At 38.0% G+C, this 20657-nt stretch overlaps 1 protein-coding gene across 41 annotated transcripts in view; it reads left to right on the top strand.

The window, feature by feature from the left end:
* The window catches only part of TCF7L2 (transcription factor 7 like 2), a 203361-nt gene that overhangs the window by 143813 nt on the left and 38891 nt on the right, over positions 1–20657 (top strand). For 30 of the 41 annotated variants that reach the window (XM_083504920.1, XM_083504948.1, XM_083504947.1 and 27 more), the window contains one exon: positions 14880–14948. The exons of 9 other annotated variants lie outside the window; for them this stretch is intronic. In XM_083504920.1, coding sequence (XP_083361046.1) covers positions 14880–14948 — 69 coding nt within the window. Of the gene's footprint in view, positions 1–11890; positions 12137–14879; positions 14949–20657 lie in introns of those variants that run through there. 2 more of the 41 variants (XM_083504916.1, XM_083504933.1) reach the window with 2 other exon arrangements.

Genomic DNA, 20657 nt, shown 5'->3' with positions numbered 1-20657 from the left:
TGTAATTTATATAATTAATAATACTGATTTTTCAATAAGATGTTATATTGATAACCAGTCTGAACCTCAAAAAAATCTTTTCAAGCTTCGATTCATTGCCATCATCCATATTTTTGAACATTCTTCAATATTTCCGTTATGAATGTGATCTGTTTTGTAAGAAGGCAGGATAAGTACTTATGTCTTATAACCTTACTAAAGCTCAAAGAACTGTGTGCAACTTTTCCGGAATTATTTTCCTTCCTGGTTTGTGTATCAACACGGTTGAAATAGTATCAGCTTCCTCAACAGAACTCTCCTCCTCTGCTTCCACATTTCCCATACTTGACTTCTTCCTAGCAAGGTTTTGCTTGGTAAAGACAAAACATTAGATCATGATTAGCTATCTTTGAAATAACTCCTGTGATGCGCATCGTCATGCCGGTTCTCGGCATTCTATTTGGGAATTTGTTAGTCGGTGCCGGGAAAAAAAGTCGGGTTGACAGCTAATAGATATCCCCACCATCAATTGTTTAGACATTTTTGTCTTTTGTGACATTGAGAAAAAGACAAGGAAGGGAATGGAAGCAACTAAAAAATGTCAAAAGATCAAAAAATCAATGGGCTGAAGGAATGTGATCTGTTTATCAGGGTGTAGCTGCTCTTTCTGTTTGCATTAAGTCCGAGTGAGTGTCTTTGGTAGCCAACTGAATCTGCTTTCATTCACTCCCTAGGAGATGTAATACAAGCATGAAAGTTACGATGTCTCACAAAGCAGACACAAGAACAAAAAAAAAAATTCGTTAAATCAGCAGCTTGGTATTACGTGTGTGTGTGTCCCCCCCCCCCACAGTCGTGTTAAGGCTGCTATCCTCCCCACAAATTAATTGTTGAGTACTGCATACGTTCCATTTTGGTTTTAAGTGTTTTAAGGTGACGGGAAGATATTTTTAAGTTCTTGTTTTTGAAAACATCAATAAAATGAAATGGGTTTAATAGTTCAGTTAGCGAAGTTCAAGGAGATGATTGAAGACATGTGCTTTCAGGTTTTGACAGGTAGTATAAAGTCTTTGAGTGGACTTCTCCCTTTGCTTTAATGGAAGAGGAGTTGGGTTTGCTTTATCTGAGATGGGAAAAATGCAAATGGAAGGATTCCCCCCCTAAAGTGTTTTACTGCTTGCTACTGTTTTAAAGACACTAGTTAGTCTAAAGCTGTACTGCCCATGATTCCTTCATTTCTCTAGATGTCGGTGTGTGTCCTTTCTCTCTCACTCTCTCCCCCCCTTCAGTTCTATGCCAGCCTATAAGAACCGATGAGTAGACAAGGCAGTGGTCCAATCTGGTGGACAAATTTCTCGTCCCTTCTAGTTTCTGTGTGATAGGAAGTATGGCAGGGGCTGCATATTTTATAAACTTTCTATTAAAGTTGTGGCATGTTATCATAAAAATGAATTACGATACTTTGTATTACACTCTGGGATTGAGAGATAGACATAGGATTAAAAAAACAATTTCTAGGCATTTCTAGATGATAAATTTAATTTTCTTTGCTATTTGGAGGTCTTCTTTGAAAATGCAATTGTAATGAACGCATTCAGAACTGGAGAATAGATTTACCCTTGGCTTCAAATAGTTGACGTTATCAGGCTCTGTCATTCGTTCCTTCCTATTTTCGGGCTGCTAATTGATGTTTTTGATGTCAGCAAGAAAATTGAAGAAAATGTCATGTGTGAACCAGTGCGGAAGTTAATAAGATTGACTTCGTTGACAGAATTTACAATGAGCGCAGAGACCGCATAATGGGACCGCTGCGAATTCGTGTGCTCTCTTTGGAGTCAAAATTGACACCTCACGCTAGGCCAGCGGTCGATAGGAAAGATGGAACATTTGGGAAGGTTCTTAATCTCATTTTTCTCCCTTTCTTACCCCCCTTCTTCTTCTTCTTCTTTTTACCTTTTGGAGATTATTCAGTTGCACAAGCAACTGTTTATCCAGAAGGCTACTGCTTTGGATCAAGTCAAAGTCTTAGTTCAATCTTCTAGCGCCCCCAACAATGCTAATTCTTTATGCTGTTTTGAGTTTGAAAGCAAACAAGTCTTGAAAAGCTTGAAGTAAGATGTGTCTTAAGGAACGATATACTAATATCACACGGGGTCATTGCATAGGCTTGGACTATGTGCGATAAAGCTGAAACGTAAATCTCATCTATATAAAGGACGGAAGCATCTAGAAAAGTTTGAAACAAAACAGAAGACTCAAATCTACACTATTCTCATTCTAGACTCTAAAGACAATATCCCTTGAAGTTCAGTGTTCCATCAAAATGTTCCTTGAACCAAAATCATACCCCAAACTTATGCACAATAGCAATGCCTTTGCTATAATGGTTTAATTTTCCAGTAATGTGACAAAGTTTATTGGATTTTGTGTGTATAATTATGGAATGGATTAGCTGAGTTTGGTTCAGTGCATCTGATTATTTTCTGGCCTTTAGGGAAATGCGCTAAACCCCTAATATGTCCACTGCCCCCCAAGCGGTCTTTTTTTGAAGGCACCGCACAAAATGTGGTCTCTACTCGTGCTCGGCCTCCAAGGATCTTCAGTGAGAGACATTATTCTTGGAATATCCAATTAATTCCATGGGCAGTGATCAGTTAGCGCTTCTTCTTCCTTTCTCGCCATTTGAAATGCTAACACAATGAATATTTTCTCATTGGTCTGCGTCCCTCGGCTAAGCTGTTGCCGCGGGCTGAGAATTTCATCGACTGATGAGACCAGAGGCTGCACCGATAAAAGGTTACAGTACGTGATTTGCATGTCAATTGGGGGTTGCTTACATGAACTTGAAAGTTCTTTAACTTTTATTTGACTTTTTTCTTCTGTACATAGATGATTTGTGTTGGTAAAAAAAACACACACATTAAATTGGTATACACAGTACATTATTATTATTATTATTGTCTTACTGTAGATGCTTTCAAATAAACAGATAGAAAATGTTCAATATCTTGAAAATTTAAACCTATTGCTAGTCCTCATTGAAGTCTAGGTAAATAAAAGCTCTGAGTTTGTCTACTGAATCACACATATTTTCAACTTGGATATGTTTATTTTCTTCTGTGACACAACATTGCCTTTTTTGTTCCACTAAGCCATAATTACCACAGCAATTTTCCTTATATCATATTTGATGGTATAATATTTGTCCTTAGTATTTGTTCTAATGACAAAATACCCATGCTTCCTCAGTCAAAACAGTACAAGCCAAAGGTTAGCACAATTTTCTTGAATAAGGCAGTGCAGTGCTCAGTTTGATGGTAAATTGGCAGAAGGTTCTTCAGCTTTCAGTTGTGTTCCATCAAGAGTTGAGACAAAATATTGTTTGTTTTGTTAAATTATAAAATACTTTAAAAATCAAAAATATCAACCATTTCATCTGCAGGTGTCTGCCCATAGTACAAGCAACACAGTGGTCTAATGTGTAACAAGTTCCTAAAAATATGGTGGCATATAAACTGGAACAATGCCAGTACCATGTTCTGTGTCAAACAAGCTATAGGATCTCTGTTGAGGGCAAAGGCAGGTAGTCTACACTGTCTTCAGGCATGAGTTATAGTTGTGATTGGTTTAGAGTTGCGACGGAAATGTTTTAGATCTGGGAATATGTGTGATTGTGAAGGTACCATTTCTTCTATTTAAAAAAAAGGTGTGTGTGTGTATGTGTGTGTCTGTAAAAGAGCGAGAGAAGATGAGAATTCCAGTCTTCTATAACTGTAATCTTAGAGGCTGGGTAATGCGTTTGGAGACATGACATATTCCTACTGAATAAAAATCAGGAGACCCTTTCCAAAATTGCCAGCAAAAGGGTCTAGTGAAGATAGGTATGAAAGGCTCCCCCTTCCTCTCCCTAGCTGTCTACGAGCAGTAAAGCAGGTGGCTCCCCGTGGCTGACTTTTCATGACAACATGCCATTAGAAATTGTGGTCCTGTTGATCAATCCACTCGACATGACAGCTTTGCCGCAAGGCCTGGCTCTTTGAGCACCAGCGCTGTGGCTTTTCCCTCCTTTTTTCCTGCACTAATTGGTGAAAGTTTTTACTGTGCTTGTGGCATAGGAAATTCTTTTGAACATTGTCACAATCAAGTGTTGACTTCTTTAGAATTGCAAGTAGGTTAAGTGAGTATCAACATAGCAATAGCTTTTTAGGGCTTCTCTCCCCCCCCCCATGTTAATTTAAATTTTATTAGAAACAAATTCTTGAGGGGGGGGGAATAGTTTTCTAGAAACAGTATTTCTACAAAATAATATTTTGGTGCTGAGCACCAAAGTATATTCCTTCTGAGGGGAAAAATATGGCAGAATTGTATGGCAGAAATGTTGAGATATGTTTTCCTCAGAAGGAAAATATTGGGGAAATTAAAGGTATAACAATACATCTCTTAATTTTCCTGTCCTTGATTTTTAAAAAGAACCGTTTTTAGAGTACAATCCTTTGCATGCTTGCACAGAAGTAAACCTGCTATGCTCACTGGGATCAGGATTGCTGCTTTAGTTTGTGTAAAGTTGTTCCTGTACACAGCTTAAAAATATATATATTTGAGGTACCTTCCCTCAAAATTTTCTTCAAAAATTGCCCTAATATTTGACGTTGATTAAGTATTAAGTATTATTGTTCTTTTCCTATGCTAATACAGAAAGTTGTTGACTAAATAATGTGTGTCTCCATGAGGAGAAAAAGAGCAAATATTCACCATATATATTATTTACTTTTATAATTCCATTAGATTTCTGCCTTCAGTATGATGTTCAAGAAAATGCTTATAATCTATTAGCGGTACAAAGGATTGTTTGATTTAATATATAATAGAATCTACATAAGTGAACTTATAAATATATAGATTTAAGTTCCTCGGTATTTAATCTTTAGTATTTAAGCACTGATTTATTCTGTTTTTCAGGCAACATGATGCTTGCCTCTTTCTATATTTGATAAACTGTGTGAAATCCTTTTGTTGTACCTAATAATTGTATATCCCAAGGTACATGCATTAAAGAAAGTGTTATTTAATGTGAACATATTGCATGAAGTTATTTGGAATTCATATGAAGAACAAACAAGGACTCGTTGTTTATACAAGTGGCAAAAAGACAGAAAAGCGAATATGTGAAGCTTGCAAATAGCTGCTAGTTCCCACTACACATCGTACAAGAAGGCTAAAATAATTGTGTAACTTTTAGCCCAAAGCTCAGTTTTATTTGCAGTAAATAGTAGGTATTTCAGTGTGATTTTGCCAGTACAAATACCAAAAATTGTTATAGTTTAAATGCAGAACACGAGCAGCATTTCTTTTTTGCAACTGTAATTGCTGCCATGATTTTTTTTTTGTACTTCAGATGCCCAAATTGAAAGGAGCATAAATTCATATAATTAATTTTGCCACTGTAAAAATCATTTGCTAAAATTTGCATTATTAACATTATCAAGTCGCTGGTTGGTAAGACATCAGACATGACGAGTGAGAAGGGCAGCTTAGGGAGAATTGGGCTTTAAACCCTCAGCAGATCGGAGTTAGGATCAAAGGCACTTGTTTTATGTGGCTGTGTGAGACTTTGAAGTCCTGACTGCACCTACAGCACTCATTTCATCAGGTTCACTGGTGTCTTAATAGCAGATCAATAAGTTTCAAAGTCGGAGAGTTAATTTGATACTAGTGCTGATGCAGTCGTGCTGGGGAAGCAGAGAGAGGCAGAGAAAGCAGCCTATTAAGAACTGAGATGGGGATAGGTGTCTGATGGTGTTGATTGGTATCCACAAAATCCCAAATTGTAAATATTGACCTAAAAATTTGCAAGCTCTAACATATTATTAAGGGGAAATGAGATGTTGGCTTTATTGAAGGAGATTATAAGCTACTGGTTTACTGTTGTGACCAGTATCGGGTTTGGTAATACAGGCATCGAAGTAAATTTCCATTTAATGTAGAATAAATAGGCCTGAACAAAGCCCAAAGCATAGTACCTCTTGAAGATGATAAGTCTCTTATTACTCCAAAAGAGGGTATACAAATGATAGAAAATGTTCGTTTCTTTTTCCTTTCTTACTCAGCTTTCTTTCCTACCGCAGTGTTGCTTGTTCACACTGAGGGGCGGGGGGAATGGATTTTAAGACAAAGGAAGTTCACCCTATTATTAAAACCCATAGGAAAATTATTATATATAAATAAATATTGTTTTATTCTACCTTTCGCAATTTTTGGATGCTTACGATTAACATTCGGTAACGGCCAAAAAATATTTTTATGAAAAAGAAAATGATGTATGGGTATGTCGGTCTTTTGAAGGCATCCTAAACCCAAATAAATGAAACAAAAATCTGCTTAGACAAAGTGCATTGAAAGAAGATTGCGTTTTATTGCACTTTTCCCCCCCTGTACCAAAGAGGTGGCTGGGGGTGGAAATGATTCCCAAAACTCAGCAACAGTGTTCTTGTTTTAAAGAAAAATCAATATACTAAAGAAGTTTGTTACCTATTATTATTTATTATTATTATTTGTCTTGACAAGGCAGTAGTTGATGGTATCCATAAAAACTGCTCCTAGAGAGAGAGAGGGCACACACATACGCAAATGCAAAATCCCTTTGAAAAGGAGATTGCTTTTTTAAAAAAAAAAATCATAAGAACTTTTCCATCTGTATGTACGGCAGAGGTTTCCTGGCACCAGAGGTCAACTTCACACCCTTTTGGAACAAAACTCTAATTTAGAATGTTCATCTAAGGGTTGATAATGGTATTAGGGGGCCAGTAGGCTGGTCAGTGGGAGCTGTAGATTAGCGCAGTAGCCTCAACAGCTTTACCTAGACCCCCATGATTCATTGGACAGATTAGCTATCACATCTGTCATTTTTATCCCCTTTCGTTCTCCCCCTTTTACCACATTTAAAATAAGAAACTTCTCCCCAAAATGGAGGGAGGGGGAGGATTAACAAATATGATCTCGGGAGCAATTTCTGCAAAAGAAGCCACCAAAGGTATGTTCCAAAACGCGCCTGTAAAAATCACATGCCCAGGTATATAAATTAAGTAACTGATTTGATCTGTGTGGGTATGGGTGGGTGGGTGGGTGAATTGGATACAGCAGTGGATACAGATAAATTGGTTAAAACAGGTAAGAGACAACTTTTTAAGATGTGATTTATTTTAAAACAGCGAGCGTTGAACTGCTCTAGTAGCTCAGCTCTGTGTGGTCATTTTTCAAAATCTTTCCAGTATTTCCTTCGGTTTCCATTCGCTCCTTTTGATTTCACGAATCCATTAATTATCATAAGGCATAATGCACGACTTTTCATGTTCAAAAGTTGGGACCTGGTTGAATTCAAATTAACAAGTTTGATCTCTTCCGAGTCCAAGGGAGACCACTTTCCGCTTACTGGTTCGTTAATGGTTGTTCTTGGGTTCTTCAAGTGTTGTTTCCTGTGTGTTTATTACAGAAAGATGTCACCATTAAAAGGGAATTTAAGAGTTTCTGTAAATGTAATGGTTCATCCAGAATAAAGTGAGTGAGACAGTTCTTGGAAACTAGGGAATTGGAGTAGAAGGAATTGTAGCTGATGAAGGTGTCTCTTGTCAAAATTGTGTGGGAATTATTTACTGTGCTGTCTTTTCTGAGCTGCTAGACTAAAAGTGAAGACATGGAAAATTATCCCAGATGGGATGAATTGCTCATTCTCTGTTCTTTTTTTTTAAGGAAAAAAGATTTCAGAAAAAGTCTTCTTTTTCTTAGAACAGTATGAATAAAAATCTGGACAGCTGTCAAAAAATATATGCAGCCTGTATTTTTTTTAAAAAATAAAAATAATAATCTAACAATAAGCATAACTAAATAGCTTCAATAGTCTATATCTCACCCCCCCTCCCCAAATAATGATCTGTACTTCATTAAAAGAGTATTAATCTAGTTGCCGGTCTCTTGGGAGACACCTTAAGATGATGATATTGTGGGGGGAGGGGGTTCCCCCCCGAATTGTTAAAAAAAAAATTCTAGCAGATTTGGTCCCTGTCAGTCAGAAATAATTGTGTTCTTAATCTTGTCCCTGATGGATGACTCGGAGTTCAGCAACGGGCCAGCTCCAATGACAAATACAATATTAATATTCATTAACTGCTTTGACAATGCTAATTTTGATGCAGTAGTAAAGGGCCTTCCAAAGTTAGCGGCCAAAGCATCAGAGCTACGCAAGGTGGCAAGATAATTTGTGCTGGTTTGCTGAGCTGAAGGCTTTTAAAGTCTATAGCAAAAAGCTAGGTACCACAAACAAAAAAGAGAAAGGGGAAAAAGTTCTGAAGCATTGGAAGGCAGGGCGGCGGAAGTAATACGATCACACTCCGCTAAAAAATTTGACACCTCTGATGCAGTTTCTTTGAGTGAAATTTCTACAAAGTTGCAACAAAAAAAGCATAGCATGGTAAGTCAGCACATTCGTGATTTTGTTTAATCTTTTTGATCTTTTCAATTATCGCTATTTGAAGATCAATAGTCATTTTTTCCTACTATGCTTAGAAGGCGCGCAGCGGTGGTTTAATATGTGTTAGGACCATTCGCTTTAAAGGAAGACATCCGCAAGTTTCTGTGATTTTTACTTAAAACCATGGGGAAAATTACATATTAAATGCTTCTGTTTTTTTGTTTGTTTGTTTTTTGTCTCCTTTTTAGACATTATGCTATACTTTTTAAAAGTCTTTATAAAAATAGAATTCAATTATTGCTGTTGACAGGAATTTGGGAATGGGGGAATTTTTGTAAGCAAGGGGGTGGAAAGAGCGGAACAATCTTCTACCTTTTACTGAAATTGAACCACGGGCTTCCCCCAATTGAGTGGCATCAAATAGCCATTAAAGCTTCATTTCAGTGACGAGCAGCAAAGCAGCGCTTTCACCAAGTTAGGTGAACTTTGGAGAACTGAGATTTCCTTTATATTTGCCAAGTCGGCAAACAAAATATCGGCTTTTGTTCTTTAGACTGAATATACAGGGGTTTGTGGGAAGGAGGGGAGAGAGAAACGAGAGCTTTTTCACTTTTTTGTGGATTTGCATTGAATCGGGGGGAGAGGCGAGTATTGTTCATTTTCCTACCATGCGAGATAATTCTATGAATGGAACTGGACTTGAGCATCTTTTCTGAAGAGCTGGCGTTGCAGAGCTGCTTCCCGTGTGTTTATCTGCTCAGTGCAGCTCAGTGGTGAATGGCTTAGGTAGGGTGCTGCCCTCCAGTGGATCAACCAACAGCAGTCTTATTGCACATCATGTAGGTATGTTAATATAACAAGCGGCAGCATGCTTGAAACCAGGCAGCGTGAAGCATCCTGATTAAAACTGTTGTAAATGGTAAGCTAAACCTTTTCCTCTTTCCCACAAGGCTAGCAGAGTGAGGCATTGCTTTTAATGAATCGGCACTGATACTTTCGTTTCTGTCGCATGTTTTTGTTGCATGTTAATTTTTCTCTGTTCGGAGCATTTTAAGATTGAGGGGTTTAAAGCATAGCAAAGAGTTTTTGTCTTTTAAAAGAAGCTTCAGAGTTTGGGAACTTTAGCATGGACAAAGTGATCTCTGTCATCATTAACAACTAACCCTTTGCGTTTTTCTTCTTCTTGGAGACACACAATATTCTTCAGTGCTTTGCTCCTCAAGGTTAGGTTAAGTAAGGCCATCACTTTCCTTCCATCAACGAAAAGTTGTCTTAGCGAAGCCAAATGTTTGGGGGATTCCTCCCCTTGTAGAAAATCTCATGGTAGTACTTGTTCCCCTGTTCCCATAAATAATAAAGTTTGCTTTAACATCTGTGTGCTGGAGCTAAGAAGAATCTGATTTTGAACAGCAGATCCATTTGGTCTCTCCCATGTGTAATTGCAACTTCATTGCAACAAGAGGAGGGTTCTATCCCTCCACAGAGGTACTATCACAGCTTATTTTGCTAACTTTCAGATATTTTGTTTCTTAATTAGTTGGGTTTCTGTTCTTAGACTGTGCTTACTTCTCTGACACTTCAACACCCCCCGCCCCCGCAAACCCAAATATTTTTGGAAATTTTAATTGCAGGACGTTAACTAGATGACTGCTCTCTGCAATGCTTTCAGATCAGTTCTGCTGAGAAACTATTTTTTGAAGAAACTTGGTAGGTGCATGCATTGCTTATAGGAAAGAAGTAAAGAAAAAAATACTAGGCATTATACTGTTGTGCTTCCTCACCCCCCCCCCCCCGATGTTGCTTCCCTCTGCCTCCTGTTTTTGGGATATCCAAGAAAAGGAAAGCCTCAGTTTAAAAGCTGCCCATCCTATTTGCTGCACTTTATAAGTTATTGTTGCTAAATGATTGGGAACTGTCCATCACCAGCCAGAGAACTTGCAGTTTACTTAAGAAATTGCACGTGGGACAAAAGCAGCCGCTGGAGTGTGGTGGCCGCTGTGAATAGAGGGAGGGAAGGCAATTAGTTGCCGTGTTGTTGGAGCTTTTTACTTGTCAAACTGGAGCCTCATTGCTTTTGTTATTGCCATGTAAAGGGAAATTGCAGGGTTTTGTTTTGGTATTAAGGGCCTTAACGGTTGCTGGCTGACACTTTACGTGCAAAGGCCAGATAAGTGCGGAAAAGGATGGTGGTAAGAAAAGCAAACAGAAGAACTTTCTGTCTCCGTTGATTACATTCTGGCGAGTGTCTCCAGATTCTTAAGGTTTTGTCTCCACTTCTGAATTGCAGATCAGTCTGTACACCTGTAAAGTAATAATAGCAACGATAGTAATTAATACAGCAGGACAACGTTGCAGTGACTTCTGTAGTGATTAGCGCAGCATAAGTTTTGAAACTGTCTTAAAAATCATTGTGTAGGTTATATTACTATATATAAAGGTATAAGGGTTTATGAGAGGTCTTCTTCACATCTCCTCCAGTTGAGTATAAATTCTTTGTGGGTTTTGGACAATTCAGAAACTTTTTTGCTCTGATAAAATTAACTTACACACTGAACTACTAATGATACTGAAGCACAGATAGTTTTACCTATCCATCATGCTTAACCATATTACTGGCGCTTTCTTGTCAGGTATTTTGAGAGGTAGCCACTATAGGTTTGATCGCATTCCCCCATAAAAACCAGAGCTGCCTTTGTGATTTTTGTTCCTTAAGTCAATACCTATCACAAAGGATGGATAACTTATGAATGTAGATGAAAAAAGACACAATTTTTCAGTTCGCGGAGGAATCTGGTCTCTGTTTTAAGCTCGTGCTTACAGAAACCAAAATAAGCTTGCTGTAGCAAAATACCTTAGACAGTGAGACTGTAGAAAACTTGATGAGCATTTCTTACACTGTTTTCATGTGAACCAACCTGTTTAAACCAAGAACCAAAAAAATTAATATTGGTAAAAGTTGGGGGCGAAGGAGAGTGATTACTAATGTGTCAAAATGATAACAAAATCAACTGCTTCCTGCAGGTCTCTCCTGAAGAAATTTGTTTGGTGGGATCTGACAGTGACTGCTTGTTACACTTAGGTACTCCTGCTCCCTCATGGCTATCCATTGTTGCGCATAGCATTACCTGTAACTATCTGAATCGTAGTAGCGTTGTCATTTATTTCCAAGGTAACTGCTTCTTTAGCTATCCTTAGCAAGCAAACGGAGGGGCGGTTGGGGGTGTGTGTGTTTGACAGTAAGAGAATTTGTGTATTAGAAAACCGAAGTGATTATTTCAAGTTTCGAAATCCGCATCAGAGACAATCTTAGAAAATAAGACACCTTCTCTCACAGCCGACATCCGATGTCACGATGGATGCGGAGCATTCAGGGAACGCCAGGCCTCAAATCTGGAAACATCTTGATCTTTTAGGACTGTACTTTAAGTGAAAAAACGCAGGCGGGGGATGGGAGGGAGACAGAAAGTGAAAAGCTGCAAGGGAAATAATACAAAGCTAGTACAATTGGCATCTAGACAGTGAAGGGGGGGAAAAGTTTATGAGATTAAGAGTGGGAAAGACAAAGCCGTTATGTACCCGAGGGATGCAATTTTAGTGGGAATGGAAGATTTGAGTGGTAAAGGAGGAGCACTCGCCTCTGGGTTCTCTCTGTTTCAGCAGTTTGGCTGTTGGCATCTCAATTTGAATTGCTGGGTGAGTAGCATTTGTGTTTAAGTGTGTGTGTGTGAGAGAGAGAGAGAGAGAGAGCGAGCGCATCTTGACCATTGAACTAGTTGTGTGACTTGTTTTTATTCGTGTCTGTGGAAGCATTTTTTAAAAGGAAGATAGAACAGTCAATTCAAGCTGTGACCTTTGTTCAATACTTAAAAAAAAATACAGTGCGAGTCAGTTTAGGGGAGGGGGTAGAATGACTTGTCAGTGACAGTTCTTAACATACTGTAATAGTTACAAAACAACACAAAGCATGCATGTCCTTTTCATCACATGCAAAGGCATGGAACAATTAAAAAATAATTGTTGGAGTGGATTTTTCTTTTGCCTTTTCTTCTTCTTGGAGAGCAGTTCTCTTTTTCGTTGCGGAGTGTTGTCATAGGGAAAAGGCCATTTCATAATATACAGCTGGTTGTATTTATTGAGCTAAAGCTGTTGAGTGGAGCTTGCCAACAAAAGCAAGTGTGTATGCGTGCATGTATTTTTTTGTATATGTACTGTGATAGGTGTATGTAGCATAACAAAACATTCCCTTTTTATTTATTTGTTATGTTTGCTTCAGAATTTTATTTGATTGTGCAGGTATTTCATCTCTTAGTTATTCTCTGCTTTGGAAGCCAAGCCTTATTTCTGCTTGACAGTCATAAGTATTTACATTAAGTAAGTTCTGCTGATTTTAAGTGCCTGATTTCCACAGTGGAGTTTTGTTGTGTTTTTTTTTAAAAAAATCATAATGTAGTATTTAAATTTTCTACAGTCTTAACCTTACATATTATTTGTTTAAATGTCCCACCCACCTTCACCCGAGGTGTTAATTTGAGTAGATTTGTTAAACATGTGCTCTTTCGAATGGTTCTGGGTTCCATGTGGAAATAAATTGGATTCAGTGAGGACAATGTTCATTTACTCTATTAGGAACATAGAAGAGACAACAGGTTGTTATAGTAATTATTTGCATTGCAAAAATATCCAAAAGATGTTAGTTGAAAAGATACATATACTTCAGTGCTTGTGACAAGAAAAATGCATTCGGGGGGTTTTCAGGACGCATCTAAGGGGATGCAGAACATACCTTGCTTGCTATGCTGCAATAACCAAGCTCTGTCTCATTGAGGTTTAGGCCTCGTTATGGATAGCCTTCCCTATCTAATGTCTTCAAAAAATGGTTGAAATGCTATTATATATCATTTTTATCTTTCCGTTTTCAGTGATCCTGCCATGTGTGTGTGTGTGTGTGTTTAAATATTTTGTGAACTAAAAGATTCTCAAAGACGAAAGTTTGGCTTAACGTCTCTCTATGTCTTTATAGTTGTGGATATTAAACTGTTACATAACGCACATAAGTTAATAAAAATGATATTTTATAGACTATGTAATAATGAAATGCATATTTATATAGGATTTTGGAGAATTTATAATATTGAATTTTATTTTTTTAATGCTGTTTTACTGTTGCGATAAAAACTACATACATATGAATTGCAGTTAATATAGTTTTCTCTCATTTCACTCTATCCAAACCATCTCTTCATCCTCAAATACATGTAGACTTTGGTTCTGAATAGCTTTTCTATTGTATATAAATATCATGTTTTCCCTTGCCTGGGCCGAGTTTGTGTGTGTGTGTGTGTGGTTTTGTTTTGTCTGCACATAATAGAGACCTGCATAAACAAGTGCATGAATTGGCACAGTCCCCCCCCCCCCCCCCGTGTTCTGGAAATCAAAAACTAAAGCATTTAGATAATTTTTACATTGATAGTGATTCATATGAAAGAGGAAGCCAATCTTTCCTCTAAATACATTTGGAGCAAAACAGCACGACCTCATTCTATCTTTACATTATTCCTGACTTCCAAAGCACAGTTATATGCTTCTTTTTTTGCGGTTGTGTATTGTTACTTGTTTTGTGATTGGTTTCATTTGTTTCTCTGTTTTAGAAGAGGTTGATGCATGCACTTCCGAGCATCACTTTGGAGAAAAATAATGTCACTGGGCTCTTGATCTTTATCCGTATTCTATCTCAGTGTATAACAACCTAAAACAAATTATGTAGATGAGTTTAAATATAAAGTAGAATGAAATTAGTGCTTGTTTCAAAGTTTCCATGAAGAATTTGGTAGGTGGGGAGGGGGCAGATTGTGATGGCTGTCCGTTTTTCCATCACAACTTCTTGTATCAGGCATACACCTGTGGGTTTCAATCTTTAATCCTTTTATAATGCTGGTAAAACTAACCTGGAATTATGTAGGCCACAATTTTTAAATGGCTAGTTATTTAACAGGCTGCTAAATTGTTTCAAGTAATAAAAAACTAAGCATTGTTGTCACTTCATAAAGAAATGAGCATGAATTAGGAGAAAACTATGTTTAATGTATTAACTTGTAGGGGTTTTTTGCAGAACTTTTAAAAGCTAACACTGACTGACATGATATTGATTGTTCCCAAAATCTTCTATTTAGATCTCACCCCAAAATAAAATAAAATAAAATAAAACCTCCCTGTAAAAGAATATTTCATGTATATTATCACATTTATTACCTGTGCATTCTGGGCTATGTCACATGCTATTATGAAACACGGTTGGTTTTCTGTCCATCAAAAGTAGCATTAAAATAACAGCAATCTTTTTTTTTTAAAAAAATGCATTTGTTTGAATCTTATTGTTTGAGGTACTATGTATAGTTTTCTTTCTCCTAAGCAAGTGGTAAAATCCTAATGATTTCAGTTACAGACCGATCCTAGCCATGTTTACTTGGAAGCAAGTCGCCCTGAGTTTATTGGAACTTGTTTCCTGGTAGGTATTCTTAGGATTGTATCCTTAATGTGTCTTTGTTATTAAATTACGTGGGTATGTCTTGCAATCTTTCTATGAGAAAGAGTGTATAAAAGTGTCATGTAGAAGTGAGGCAGAGGACATGGGATATCAGTGAACATTGCCCCCAGACTTTGCTTAAATTAGCTGTCCCATATTTTAGAGCAAGAAGCCAGCATTGTTTTATTTAAACAATTTACCGAATTATGGGGACTGGAAGGTTGGCCCTTTTTGATAGTAGCAGTCCTCTAACCAGGAAATAGCTGCTAAGAGAAAAATAGAAGGGAAGTAGAAATATGCTGTGCCTACGCCACTCCTTGAAGGTGTGTGTGTGTGTGTGTGTGTGTGTGTGGTTTGCTTTTTGTCAGACTCAAGCTAGGGGAGTATTGTCCCAGCACATGGTTGTCAGCGCTTCTGTTGTCATTTGTGTGAAGGAAGAAAATGAGCCCTTTTTTTTAGTGTAGGGAGCCATGGTTATCAATGGAGGCCTTGTCTTCAGTTACAATAGGGAGCGAGCACAGGGCAAGACCTTAGGTAGAAATGAGCTACACTAAACTTTGAAAGGGTTCAGAGCACTGTATCAACAATAATAGGCTAAGGAGAAGTAGATTTCTGAAGAAAATGCTTAGTCAGGTGTGAAAGCATTCTTTATTTCAATAAAGTGCATGTTGCGTAGATAAACAGAATGGTCTCATTCCGCACAAGAACATGTCCAGCACTTGGAAGGGGGAAAGATGAAGAGATTGTTTGTATTCATTGTCTTTTAAATGTGTCAGAATTCTCTAAAATGTGACTTTTTTTTTCTTATTCTGTTGTATTTGTTTATTTAGGTAATTTCTATACTGCTCCATGTTTCAAAAGGTTTACAATCTTATTTTGTTCGAATTAATAATGCACATTAAAGACACACATTTCTGTTGTAAATATGGCATTGGGAACCAATTATGATTGCAAGGATCAACCAGGTTATAGCAGACAGGTTAGTAAAAATAAAATTTAGAAATAGCGCAAAACTAAGGTGCTCTTCCTGTGAAATTAGTTACTTATGGTGTCTCAAAACAAGAGAGAAATCCATGTTCAGTGTGGCTGATGTTGTATAATAATAATAACAACATCACATGTTGCACATTGCTTTTTCTAGATTTGTAAAGTCCAGAAACTTCTAAAGAAAGCTTTAAAACGTTCATTGGTTAGTGAAGATAAATGAGATTAAATTTATGCATTTCAGTCTAGAGAATAAAAATTAGTAGATCTTTCTAGTCGTAAGCGTGTTACCTCATAATAATATTTTACCGACTGCCATAAGTATGGTGCAGAGTTTTAATAAGAGCATCTGGAAAGAGTATAGAATACCAGTTCTTAAATGTAAATGTGTTGCGAATGGCACAATTTGCTGGTGCACAGAGCTGTCCTTGGAAGGGTTTAGTAATCCAAGATGACTGTGCTTTAATGCAATCTCTCAAAGATTAACAGAAAAGGCCTACAAAACTACTTCTCTTTTGCTTTAGTGTATTAGGCTTTTAAAGGCAGTTTTAAGTTACAAGTCCAGCTTTTATTGTGTAGAAAAATAAAGCACTAAGGGAATATTGATGGGGAGGGGAAGGCAGGTAGAGCTATAGTTCCATTTGTTTTCAATATGTGGTGGTGATTCATAGGTTTAGAGGTGAGTTGCGAGATTCCATTTCTCTTAGAATATGAATCCTAGAGGAAGAATTAGAGCCATAGAGGTCTGGGGCAAAGTGCCTATTCAGTATTAAATTTACCACAATCCAAAATGTGAACAGTGTAGACAGGAGGATGCTAACAGAACATGCTGTGCAAGCTAACAGAAGTTTATGCTTTAAGTATGCTTGGAAGGTGAGCAGTTCTTTCCCAGGGTTGTGACCTTCATGAACTATGGCATGGATCTGATTTGTTCCTATTGAAAGCTTTCTGTACCCTTGAGCATTTGGCATATAAGAAGGTAGTACATTGGGCTGTATATGTAATTATTGCTGTTGTGTGCAATTACCTTTAATTTTACTAGCAGTATCCCTGCATGTGTAATGCCCTGTTTTTTCTCCACCTAATGCATTGAGGGAAATGTATAGGAATTTACTCACAACACAGCTGTTCTTTCAACTACAGTTCAGCTTACATTTCTAATGGGAAACTCAGCTCTATGGTTTATGTTATCTTTGTTTATACATGTGCTAAACCATCCCTAATTCCTGTTTGGTAACTTCATTGTTGATTCCATGAGTGCAATTTAATTTGCTTTGCTTCAGGCATAGGCAATCAAGGGGGGAAAACAAACTTTTCCTGTTGTTTGTATTTTGATTTGCCTTTTCAGTCCAGAACATTAATTAGCAAGTTTAAAACAAAAGGAGTGCCTTACTTTCTTATTCTCTCATTTTATATTTACGTTTGCATTTATTCTAAATTTCGTCTACTAGGATAACTAACTTAAAAAATAAGAACTGCTGTGATAGCCATTAATGGCATAAAAAAAGAGATGCTGTTTCCAAAGAACTTCAATTTTCTCAGAATAGCTATTAGCTTTTATTATAAAATAAGCATGAACAAAGTAAGAGGAAAATATACTCCAGGGGACAATCACATACGGTATCTGGAAGACGGGATGGGCTAAGATGATCTAATAGTGCTTTTTATCTAATTTCTGTGACTTACCTTTTATAGCCATTGGATAGTGCTAGAGACTGCTCTTTTTAGTCAGGCAAACCCCCTGTATACTTCAAAGAGAGAAGCAAATGCAGGATTAATCTTCTTCTCATCACTCACATTGCTAATAGTCTCCCCCTGTGCCTCTACTCCCCCCCCCCCAGCGAAAGCTTATTTAATATAATTCCATAATCCTACTTTTAAAGCCAACCTTGTTTGTTACACAACCAGAAGTGCTTCCAGAATTGTTTGTACCTTCCTCTTGCAAATTATTGGATATCTTTAAACCGAGCATAGCTTTCCTCTCCCAATGCTTCCTTCTTCAGTGATTGTCTTCACCTTACTCTTCTATCCGCGACAAAACTAAATTGTGGCCGCCAAACAAAGGGAGAGCTTCATTTCTATAGAAATATGCATATATAGATAGATCGACATAGATTAGTTTTAACCATGTGTGGTCAGCACTATGTATCAGCACACTTACTGGTGGTGTGTTTCCCTCGTTTAGCTGTGGAAACAGCCCCAGACCCTAGTTTTGAACCGAGTGTTGGTAGGAGAAACTGGAGTGGAAGAGACTGCAGACTCATGACTCCCAGTCTTCTGTTGTGTGACCTGCTGTTTTAAACTGCTGCTTTTAACTGCTGTTGGGTTTGTTTGTTAGTGCATTTTGTTTTTAGGTTGCTTTTTAAATCTTATTTTGTACTGTGTCAGTTTTGTGTAAACTGCCTTCTGTACAAATTTGCAAATTCAACAACCATCACCACCATGCCGTTGTTCTGCTTCACTTCTGCTTTAAAACCAACAGCGTGCCGAACGCTTATTCAGAGATCTGATCACTGGTATCAGACCTGGTGGACAAAGCAGGAAAGGAACTTGACAGTACGTGAAGGGCAAATGAGTGTTTGATGTGACAAGGGAGTAACCTACAGAACCTTCAGGAATAAACTCCCCTAATAACCAGGTGAGGCTGTTCCAGGCATTGAACGTGGCATGGCAGGACTCAGAATAGCAGGAGTGAAATAGGAAAACAAAGGCTTCCCTCCTTCACAAAGCAGTTATTACAAGTCTGATGATAACGCAGAAGACCTGCTATGAAGGTGCCTCAGACTGGAATTCTAGCATAAATTTCTTGATGTGGTGAAGAAAAGTCAGCATCGCTTATGCTAAACATTTATAGGAACAGTGAGGATTGGAGCTAAGTGCTCACTCATAAGAACATTGGCTTCTGGGCAACTATTTGAATAAAAGAGATAAAGATTTACCAAATTATTCTCTAAACTCTTTCTTTGGGAATTGTACATTCTCTCCTTATGGCAGGCCGGGACAGGCAGTATTGCAGACTTGACCTCCTGCCACTGGTGTTACTGCCACTTAGAGGGGTGAGGTGGGGGTGCTCTGGTGGGAGGGTTCCACTGGTGCTCTGTCACCATCCCAAACTCATTGCTGCCACGCCCTGCTCCTGCCCTGGCCTGGTAAGTTCAGTGAAACCAGTACCAGGAAGCCAGGTCCACAGGCTGCCCTCCCCATCAGCTGCTCTTGCATTTTACCATGTCGTATGTAACATTTCATGAACTTTGGAACACCAGAAGCTGGCATCATGATTTTACTTCTGTATCTGAGCAGGTCTAATGCCGAAGCAGGCATGTAGACCATGGATGCTGTTAAGGCAGTGCATGTTATTAATGAAATGCGTCAACCATTCCCAAAGTTTTCATAGGTTTGTCACATCTGGCTTAGTATGTTGTGGTCCAAACTATACACACAAAGTGAAAAGATGTTCCATATCATATATTTTGGCTGGTCATACCAGATTATATGCCATGCTTTCTCATGGAAGCTATGGAGGTGTGATCTGTGAACTGGATTCTGCTGTACAGTACATGGAATCTGAGAATTCGACATAGAATCCATGTGATACATTTGACTGATGGTTCATTGAGGAGTTAAAAAGCTACATGACTGAGTACACTCTGACATACTTACACTGTAAAAACTGCAAGCATGCAATTTGTCTGAAAACAGAGGGAAAGGAAGTGTGGAGGCAGTGTGTGTGTGTGTGTGTGTGTGTGTGTGCGCGCGCGCAAAGCTTGTTGAAGAGATAGAATGAACCCCAAAGGATTTTCTTCTTCTCTAGTGTGACTTTCCTCTAACATTTTGGTGTGTGCATTCTTTTTAATTAGGTCACAGTTTACAGTTTGCAGATATAAAAATGCAAGATGCATTCATGGAAGGATGAAAGATTGCTTGACTGCACCACCCATTTAGAACAATTCCACACAGAACAAGATGGGTGAACCACCACACCTTGTAGTCTGTTAGAAACCCTTCTACACATACCTACCCATTTGCTCCATTCAAATACCACTTTTTAGTCATTCACTTGTGCTTCTGAAATAGCTTACGAAATAAAAGCCGTAAAATAACAAAATTCTTCTAAAAACGAGTTAGCATAAAACAGCAAATAAGAACAATAGGCAGTAAATGCACGGTCCTTGTTGAATTATTCTTCATAAAATAGTGAGTTAAGTTGTGTTTATTCCCATTGTACAGGTGGGAAAATCAGGCCAAGAAAGCATGACTTTCCCATGAATGCATGCAGTGTGTTCCTCTGAATGTTTACTGAGAAGCAAGTCTCCCTGTGATCATTGGAACTCAGTCCCTACTAAGTGTGCCTAGGATTGCAGCCTTCCAGATAGATTCTTTGTTTTCAGTAGTAACTCCTGTAGCATTAAGCAGACCTCACTCACTCCATAGCTGTGCTGAAGTTTTAACTTAATTTTAACCAGTTCAAAGCTTTTGTTAATCTTACTGCAAAAACAAACATGAATGATACAGTATTTCGAAAAGTGCTTTGAAAAGATCAACAAAACACATACGTATTGTTTTTTAATGAACACATTCTAGGTTTCATGGTCTGCATTGAAAATATCCATCCCCTTTTGACAATGGATGCTGCTAATCTAGTCTGAGGATAACAGCAAAGACTGACAGGTGCTGGACTGAGGTGGCGCTCGAGAGCACCACTGCACT

Source organism: Podarcis liolepis (assembly GCF_965112155.1).
Source record: "Podarcis liolepis genome assembly, chromosome: 5".
Taxonomy (NCBI): domain Eukaryota; kingdom Metazoa; phylum Chordata; class Lepidosauria; order Squamata; family Lacertidae; genus Podarcis; species Podarcis liolepis.
This window is presented reverse-complemented; position numbering and strand designations above follow the sequence as displayed.